Here is a 10,079-nt window from a genome sequence, read left to right as displayed (position 1 = left end):
ACCTGGGTGAGCCTGTGTTGTGCGTGTCATGAATCAAGGCTCAGTTTTTATCTTATCTCATCTCATAAATTTAGAATAGAATTGTTCAGTTGGAAGGGAATAATCAGGTCGTCCAACTGTGTCTCCACCTGACTGTGAAACTGCCCCTTTTTCCTTTAAGGATCATGTTACTGAAATTTCTGAATGAGTCTTCGTCAGTGATAATGACACAGTTGGTAGCTGATTAAGTGAGGCTTCATATCAGAAGATATCCCAGGTACCCAGATTTCTTTGTATCTTTTATAAATACAGCTTTTATAGAATCTTAGGATGGTTTAGGTTGGAAGGGACATTAAGGATCATCCAGTTCCCACACCTCTGCCATGGGCAGGCTTCCGCTAGACCACGTTGCTCCAAGCCTCATCCAGCCTGGCCTTGAACACTTCCAGGGATGGGGCATCCACAGCTTCTTTGGGCAACCTGGTCCTGTGCCTCCCCACCCTCAGGCAGCTTTACTGTCAGAGATCCTTCCTTTCCCTCACCCACCAGCAGAGATAGCTCCCACGGGAATTCACTTGCCATGATGCTCTTTAAGGGGGGATAGAATTCAGCAGAATTGTATACTGCTTTTTTGTTTCTAACTGCCACCATATTAATGCCGTGGTGGAGGGAAGGCAGCTGAGAACTACAGCGGGGATGTGCTTGTCTCGGGAGCATCCGCAGGTACCATGGAGCAGGCGGTGAGTGCTGCAGACTCTGCTCTGAGCTCTGCTGGAGACGCTTCTCCCAGGCCTGCAATTCACCCTGAGCATGGAAGGAGCTGCTGTAAGACAATGTCCTGAGCAGTAAGGGGTCTTCGCAACACGGAGACTGTATGCCTCTGGCATCCATAGCAGGCGAAGTCAATACTCCTCTGTTTTCATTTTCAGCACAAAACCAGTCTTTCAGATTCATTTTGAATCTGAGGCAAGAAGAGCTGGGAGCCAGGCTTTACTGAGCACATAAAACAAGATACCAGTTAAGTTACCTGCAACCTCTTTACCTTTGTGTAAAGGTAAAGATGTTTGTTGCCTGAAGTCCAAAACTCAGCAGCAGCCAGGAGCTGCTGCCTTGCAGATCCCATTTCTGTGAAAGCAGTAGATCCCAGCTTCTTTTAACTTTATAACTCAAGGAAGGAGCATACCTGAGAAAGGGCATCTCAGTGGTGGCATCCAATTCCTGTTTTGTGGTGTTAAAATGCAGTGATATGAACATTTGCAGCATTTAATCATGGAATCCCAGAATGGTTTGGGTTGGAAGGGACCTTAAAGATCATCCAGTTCCAACCCCCTGCCATGGTCAGGGACACCTTCCACTAGACCAGGTTGCTCCAAGCCTCATCCAGCCTGGCCTTGAAGACAGCCAGGGATGGATAAAGTAAAAGTATTATTTAAGTAGTTAAGTACTATTTTAACTATTTAAGATGGAGAAAGTAAAAGTAGTATTTCCTCCAACTTAGTCTTGGGATTTTTTTATCACCCAGCAAAAGAACTTTTTCAGCCTCTTTTGTTCTTCTTAATCATAAATTATCATGGGAATGGAAAAAAAAAAAAAGGCGCTTTTTTCTGCAATTGATAGACCTCCACAGCTGTTTAGGTAAATCTGTTTAAGTAGGATTAAAGCAAGTGGAGTCACACTAAGTTTTGAAAAAGAGACAAGCTCCGGTTCCTTGAACAGGCCCTGCAGTAGCTGTTTACTTGATTCTTAGTTCTTAATATAGTCCTGAAGTTCTGTTTATTAGGTTTCGTTGGAAATTTCCTGTTCTTGTTTTCAACAAGTCTTTGTGTTCCCATATAAGTCAGAAATGGGACTGCCTATTAACGATTCAACAGCTATTACTTTTGAACTTGCCAAATGTGAAAGTAAGCAGTAGTATCATTCTCACAATTTTATGAGCGTAAAAATGAATTCATTAGCAGAATCTGATTATGGCTTCATAAAACAGAAGGGTAATGATTTGCTGCCCGCACCTATTATAGTTGGTTAATATTTGTATTCCACTAGCTACCAAAAACCCAGGTAGAGAGTTCAGCCTTGTTCAACTAAGTACGGTCCTAATGTTTAGCAGAAAGTCATAAATGACTAAGTTCAGGAAACACAAACCAAGCATCAACAAACAACATGTAAGCAGTGACTTCAGTAAATGAAATTACTCAATGAATAGCCCCTGTCCGGAGTTAGATATTAACATTGCTAGGAGAATGTAACCTCCCTCTAGATTTATCAATAAGTCTTATGATTAGAGGAGAAGTAATTTTTCCTATTTAACTCAAAATTGTACTGTAAATTTGGGTGGTTTAAATAGAACCTATAGCTTTTGTTCCTAGATGCAGAAATCTCAATCAAGCTATTTGCACTGTGTTTATTACCCAGTGTCTAGCAGTACCTGTATACTTGTGGCACACTCTTGTCTTTGGCTCCCGAGGATGCACCATGCTTTTCACGCGTTAATCTCCAGGCACAGGACAGCTCGTATTAGATTTGGCATCCTCTGTGATGTTTCTTGTTAGCTGGAGTCTGTGTTGCTAAGCAATACAGGCTCTTCTCGATCGGGCATAAGCTGCTGTTTCTGCAACTTCAGGGCTTTTGGAATGAAACTGAAATTTTAAAGTAAACAGGCACCTTGTCATTTGGTAAATACATTTTAAAGACAGTTTATGTTTATATCCAAAATGTGTTAAGGTAAGGCCTCTGTTGCCTAAGCAGTTCTCTGGTGGGTGGGATGGCATCCTTGATGGCAGCTTTCACATGCATCAGTTTCGTTGGTACATTGTCAGCTGTAATTAAATATGCAGCTGACTCCAAAGCTGGAGCAGCAGCAGAGCTTCAGAAGGGCCTGGAAGAGACCTCTGAAGAAACTGGAAGAACAGCAAAAGCTGCACAAGATGAGTACAGAGCTCTTACACCTATGTGAAGTGATGGGTGAAATAAACTTCAAGGCTCTGAACGACTGGAGGGAAGAGAGGAATACAGTAAGGGAGTCAGAATTCAATCTTGTGCCTCATGGCTGTGGGCTTGTTACACCGTGGCCATGGCTTCAGTGTTTGGAGGCCGTGTAGGGGGTCCCTGGGAGGAGAGGAATGGCCTGTGTGAAGTCATTGCTAATCGTAATCATCCTCTTAAGTATCCATCCCACAAAACGTTCCTAGTGCAAAAACTGAATAATATGGTGGAAACTGTGGTGCTAATGCATGGTAGGGTTGATGGTTGGAGTAAGTTCAGAGTGGAAAATGTTTCATTCTTCCCAAACCATATCTTTTTGTACCTTTGGCATAGCGCTAGAAGGAATTTGTTGATTTGCTGTGTAGAAAACACAAGCTACATTCAGATGGAGAGTCAAGCAGGTTGTATATAATGTGTTACAGGCTGTGTTTTCTTGCCTAATTTCCTAGAGAAAGAACACCTAATGCTATTCCTTTGTCTGTGTCCATGTCCTTGGTGCTTTTTGACACGACAGCCAAGTTCAGGCATGTTTAACAGGGGAATTTTTTAATACAATGAAAGTACCTGGAGAGAGGAGAGAGAGCCAATGTAATGACCATTTTTGTGGAGAAGACACATTGTTAGGACAAAGGAGCTGTGTTTTGATCTACTGGCTCTTCTGTCGGCACGTGCCCACTGGCACATCATGGCAAGAGGCAGGGGAGGGTGTGCACACAAGAGCAAGCTGGTAGGGGCTGAGAAAGAGAAGGGAACCACTGGGGTAGGGAGAAAACTGGTGTGCTGTATGGGAGAGAAGGGTGTTGAAGATAGTACGATGGAAAGAAAAGTGGGAGAGAGTGTGGGTGAAAATAAAGAATATAAAACTTAAATATGTGGAAAAGCAAGGCTGGTTAGTCCTAGAGCATATGGAGCAACTTCTGTTGGGGTCAGATAAGAGGGGCAGTAAGAGGGCAGTATCCATTTGTTTAGGTTTAGTATTTCTGTTTTTCAGTCTTCAGTTTTAGCTAAGATAATACTTTTTTTTTTTTTTTTCCCCAGGTCTTGATTTTATCCGGGCTGAAGGGTTTGTGTTTTCTCATGTTGCTGATGAAGGGATTCTAAATGCCTGTGCAGGTAACCTGCTACGATACAGAAAGCAAGTTGGAGCAGAGAACATTCAGATTTTTGCTGATATTAAAAAGAAACATAGGTAAATACAAGCAATATTTTATGTAAATATGAATGTAATAATGGTCTTATATTTTTCTCCATTTTCTGATTGTTTATATGCCTATTTACTGCCAGGATTGTTAATAATGTAGGGAGAACTGTATTGTTCAAGCAAGGTCTTGCAGTGCTGTTAGGGGATATGTTTAAAAATAAATTTGCATCTGTAAGCTGCAGGTTGCTGCATCTGTGAAGTTTGCAGTTGTTTAACCTTCAGGATTTATAAATGCAGCATGTGAAATTTTTGCATCTGGTACTAGCTGAGATTTTTATATACTTGTGTATATGCCTGTAATGTTTAAAGAAATTTTGTTTCTGGAGGCTAGGCATCCAAGGTTATTTTTTGTTATGCAAGGAGGTGCCATATAAAAGCATCCAGATCATAATATTTTGGCATTTTAAAAAGCTATTCTCTTTTTTCCCTCCCTCCTGCCAATAATACTGGTTTCTTCTACTTAAATCAGTGCTGTCTATGTACGGATTATGTTCTACGATTATCAAACAGAAGGAACTTATGACAGATGAATCCAAGTTCTTTTCTGCTGATACTTTATCATAACTGTCACATGGTACTTTCAGCTATTTAGATGTCACTCTTTGGGTTTTTTCCCCAGAAGAACTGCTCAAGTGTTATGTATTATACATGCTAAATAACCTAATTAAAATGTTTGTGTGTAGTATGTGGGTAATCATGAGAATAACCAAGTCTGGAAGGTCTTAAATACCTAATGAGCAGGTAAGAAATTTCAAAATAGAAAGGAAGCAATGGAGCATGGTCATATTAAGCTTTTAAGGTCCTTTTAGAGTGGCTTCTTTCTAATGATTTCTTTATATATATATTAAAATAAATTGCATTAGACTTTTTTGTAAAAAATTGATTGCGTAATGTTTTTTTTTTTTTCTTTGTCTTGACAATTGATTAATTGATATTTGGATTATACTTCCTGTTGTTCAAAGACTTTGCTTTTTAAGAAAGGAAAAGAGGTTTTTGTTTCAAGCAGATACGTAAACTGAGAAGTAAATGTTAAAGGACTTGGTTGATTTTTTTAATGTAGAAAAATATGCCTGCCACTGAGAGCTGCTAGTCTCCCGTTCTTTAAATGGGGAGCAACTATTATGTAGCCTGCTTGCTGTGTTATGGCTACCCTCCATGTGCTCTTAAGCCCTGTTTCAACATCACTGTATGTATCAGGCACTGCCTTTCTCCAGCTGCAGAAAGGGAGAAGGTGTATTTCCTTTTGCATCCTTCACCATGAGTGGGATGCACTGCACACACGTGCTGCCTCTGAGTGTGACCAGAGCATGGCCCCTCGCCCCTGAGGAGCATTGTCCATCCAGGCAGATCCAGGAAAGAGATTGGCTCCATCACCACTCATCCGTGCAACATGTTGGCCATAGCCATTGTTTTCTACTTAAATGGAAATACCAAAGCAACAAAGTCAGGTGTTGAACCAGCAGTGGCTGGAATTCTATCAAAGCTTAGAACCATTTAAATTAAAAACCACTATTGCTACAGGTTTAGGCAAAGCACATCACCCATATATCAAAGGCTGCTGTTGAAAAGCTAGGTTGCAGGTAATTGATGTTTGTAACTGCTGTGTAAGATGATTCCTGTGATTATATCATAGGTAATAACTATACTTGCTGGTAGTTGGACTTTGTGAAATGAAGTGGAGGGTGTTAATTCTGTTCTAGGCAACAGAATCTGATTTACGAATGACTGCGCATCCACAACTCCCACTTGAAGTCAGATCTGCGTGTGCTCACCGTTTCTGAAATACAGGTGCTCGACATGTAAGCAGCTGTCTCAATTGACACTTGGGAGTTCACACTTAGAAATCACTCTTCAGAGACAGGAGAGCCAGAGCAATAGACTGATCAATTATGGTTCCGGATGGAAAAGGTTGGGTTTTAACTCCTGTTCGTATTGCAGTTTTACTTCTCATTTTAAACCAGGACACTTACCCTCCCTCACAAAGCCTGCCTTCGGTTGTTCTGACAGCGGGGAAGTTGAAGAAATGCAGTCTAAACATTCAACAAGATGGATAACAAGTGTGTGTGCTGACAGTAACCACAGGGTACGTTCCTGCTGTTTACAGTGCTCACGCTCTGACGGCAGATGTTGGTGTGGCCGAGACCGCGTTGGCTGCCGAGCTCTTCCTGGCTGATGGGGTTGTACTGACTGGCACGGCTACGGGATTGCCCGCAGATCCTCAGGAGCTGAAAGGTGAGAGCTGTCATACGAAGGTTGGACAACAGGCAGTGAATCAGCTGCTGGGTTAATGGAGAAAGAAATCCATATATCTGCTGTTCCTTGAGGAAAGAAAGAGGAAGAAAAAGAAACTCCCTCTAGGGTTTGATGTGGTACAGCAGAACTAAAGTGATTGAGGTGCTATTCAGATGGGCTGTTGTACGTTTCTAAACAACAATTTTTAGGGTAAAAATGAATATTATTTCAAGCTTTTATAACACTAAATGTTGCTGAGGCTTAAAGGAAAAAAATGTTTAAAATGTGTGTAAAGTTATGTAAAAAAAACCTAAAACACCACTTTCATTTTTAAAGTCTTAATAATAATAATAAGCTACTTTATGGCCTTATTAGAAAACTAACTATAAATCTTTCCATTGAAGTGATAAGCATTTTTATCTTTCACAATGAAAATGGAAGTCCTGCAAGAAAAGGGGAATTTTGATAAGGCAACCAAGGAAAGTACTGCTTAGAAGATTTCCAGAAAGAGTACAAGTTCAGTGATAGACAGAAAGATATTAAATCAAAATAGATTTTTAAGTGGTGTGGACTTTTTATCAAGGGGGAGCCATTTGACCTATGAGTTCTGACCTTTGCAAAAGTGTTATGTTTTTTCATATTTTTGTATTAGCATAAGTTTGGGCTGTCTTCATGAAACTGGATTGCTCCTGTGCTAGAATTAAAGGTCTATCAGGAGGGCACTTAATTTTCATCACTAATTTTTGTTTAGATCAATGGCTTGAATATGAGGGTCTCACTACATAGAATAGATACACTAGCATGTGTATCTATCTTTTTTTGGTTTACTTTTGCTGACATGCTTTAACTTAGCATGTTTGCAAGTTCCAGTGCAGAGTGTATTGTATGCAACTTATGTTAGCTGATCAGGGGGAAAACCATACTTCGCTTGCCATAGATACCTGGACCTCAAGCATCTTTTGTAATAATGTGAAATCATGCAGTGTTGTCAGGGTTTAATCTATATCATACATGCTTAACAGCATTTAAATTAACGTTGAACTTGCCAACTGTGTTATCATTTCATACATGATAAACTTTTTGCCAAATAATAGGTTATAAATGACTATGCTTCTGTCACCAGTTAAAAAGAAAGTGATGGTTTGGTGTGAATACTGAGCTCTTGAATGAGTTGGGTCTTTTGGTACAGTAAACTAGAATTGATACATGGAAGAGGTGACTCTGAAAGCTAAGCATGTTTTGGAGACTGCAAAATTTTTTTCATCTGGAGCTCCATCCCTGTCTGCAGTTAATGTCCCCACTGCTCTTAATGCAGATTAAATAGTTTAAAAAAAAGGTTTGATAAGTCTTAGGGTAAAATCCAAGGTTAAATTCTGCTTTCACTTATGCACGTTCAACCTCCACTGACTTCCTGCATCAGAGACCAAAACCTGACATCCAGGCCCATAGGATTTTTTATCATAGGACTACAACCAGGCAGTGCCATGGCTTCTGCTTTTCTTCCATGTGAACAAACATGTCAGTCTCTGTCTTGTTCTCTTTATGGGTCCAAAGAACAAAATGAATCAGAGTTGGCAGTTGTAATGAAGTACACACGTTAATTTTGTGTTTAGATTTGTGCTATGAAAGCAAGAGTCTGCAGCTCATGGGTTTATCTTACGTAGGTCACAGCATTTTGGATGTTAGCAGGCCCTCTCTTGAGGAGGATGTTGGCTTAGAAGACATAAGAGAAGAACTTAAAAATCAATATTCTGGGGTATAAGGGAATGACAAATTAGGCATATCTATGTCAGCAGGTTCTTAAAAGGAATCAGATCTACCGTCTACAAGGTTGGTGTTGATGTGAGTGAAATTTTGCATTTCACGAATTTATGCAGCCCTGAAGTGCTGCGTTGCGATGATACACACAATTGGGCACCTTTCATCACACTGCACGGCATCTCTTGAAAGCAGAACCAAGAGACAGATGACATGACAAAAATCTCTTTTTTTCAGCTTTGTTGTGCAGTAATATAGAAGCGGTTTTGCCTTTGTGTCTTTGTTGAATTGACTGATTTGTGATGGGGTGTGGGAAATGAGTGTTTCCCTGTCAAGCCAGGGAACTGTGTTCACTAGGGTTTTGCTTGCAGCTTGTGTCACTGCCTTCTGGGGGCAACCATCAGCATTGCTCCTTAAAACGGCTGGCAGGATACGGGCAGACTGGGCACCAGCGGTCAACGGAGTACAAGGTCTAAAAACCGGGCTTCAGGTTATTAAGGAGCAGGAATTGTAGCTGAGCATTTCGAATTACAACTCATTTATTTAATAAGCCGTCTCTTCATTCAAGAGGTTACAGAAGTTTGTTTGGGTTTGCTACACTGTGAAATGTTCTTTAGCTGGAGAGGGAATCTGTCAGATTTTCTCTTTGGGTATAACTGTGGAAATGCCTGCTTCACATCCAGGCTGGATTTTAAGTGACCAAAGCTTTGTTGTGCAATGACTGCTTAATTACCTGTGTGAACAAAGCAAATGGCCTCAGCTGGGTGGAAAACGGGGTACCTCATGAAACCCAGCGGCTGGCTGTTACTGCCACCTCCTTGGTTACTGTGCAGAAAAGGGGCATCGAGACTGATTCACCCTCTCACCTTTTGATGGTACATTTAGGTGAAGATAAAGGCTGCTGCTGCCTGCGTGGTACTCTCAGAAATAAAAGGGAGATGCGAGTCTCTGCTCAGTACTTTTTGTAAACACTAGATTTAATGACCAAGTCCTTTGAATTAAAAATCTAGAATGTGTTACAGTGGAGCATTACCATAACCACAGCGTGGTGTACGGTACAGTGATTACTGCGTATGAAAAAGCTGTTAAAGAAGAGTAGTCGAGCAAGTTATTGGCACGGTGGTGCTTATTTTTACGCTGCTCTTCGCCATTGTTTTCAAGCTACGAGCATTTGGCCTTTATTTCATGTAACTTGCGCATACCCGAGTTCAAATGCTTGCATTGTGCTTTGCAACCAAGCGCTATTTCATCTGGTTTTATTAAAGACGTGTCTGCAGATGTAGCTGTCACAAGAAAGAGCACAGTGCCCTCTAGTTACAGTTTATTGAAACAGAAGTGTGCAGGTTGTGTAAACTTTAGGATCTTTTTACTCTAACATCACAAAATTGTCTCCTTTTCTCTCTGTCAAAAAAAACCCCAATGATCAGAAGAAGAAAGCCAAGAAAGCTGAAAGATTTAAAGCAAAGCCCTGTGTTTAGCAGCATCTTGACAGTGACTGAGCATTGCCACGCAAAAGCCTACCTCACTGTTCTTCCTTCTTTTTTTTTTTTACAAGTTAGGATTTGTATTAACACAGCCAGTAGACAAATCACCTTCTATTAATCAACCTGAGGCCTTGATGTGCTTGGAAATGACTTAAAAGTAGCATTTGTAGCATACTTAATTAGGTAACCCAGTGGCGTTGCAGAGTGAGCACTCCCACTGCCATTCTTCACGTTGTCAATCTGAATAAATCTCCAGCACGCGAGATGTGTGTGGACTCCATGTGTGATGTATGGGTTGCAGCAGGAGTTGGGTACCTTGCTACTTTGGAAAGCTTTGGGGTTTTCTCTAGTTTCACAGCAGTTTCAGGTTTCACTGGTTTTTACTTTTTTACTAGGCAATAGTAGGGCTAAGCTATGTGATCATGCTCTCTTTAATTATTTGG

At 40.8% G+C, this 10,079-nt stretch overlaps 1 protein-coding gene across 1 annotated transcript in view; it reads left to right on the top strand.

The window, feature by feature from the left end:
* The window catches only part of LOC104513842 (uncharacterized protein F13E9.13, mitochondrial-like), a gene marked incomplete at its 5' end in the record, with an annotated part of 24,135 nt that overhangs the window by 11,430 nt on the left and 2,626 nt on the right, over window positions 1–10,079 (top strand). The window contains 2 exons of the mRNA XM_010157324.1: window positions 4,000–4,150; window positions 6,267–6,394. Of these exons, the coding sequence (XP_010155626.1) occupies window positions 4,000–4,150; window positions 6,267–6,394 (279 nt within the window). The remainder of the gene's footprint in view (window positions 1–3,999; window positions 4,151–6,266; window positions 6,395–10,079) is intronic.

This window comes from Eurypyga helias, unplaced genomic scaffold (assembly GCF_000690775.1).
Source record: "Eurypyga helias isolate BGI_N326 unplaced genomic scaffold, ASM69077v1 scaffold43368, whole genome shotgun sequence".
Taxonomy (NCBI): domain Eukaryota; kingdom Metazoa; phylum Chordata; class Aves; order Eurypygiformes; family Eurypygidae; genus Eurypyga; species Eurypyga helias.
This window is presented reverse-complemented; position numbering and strand designations above follow the sequence as displayed.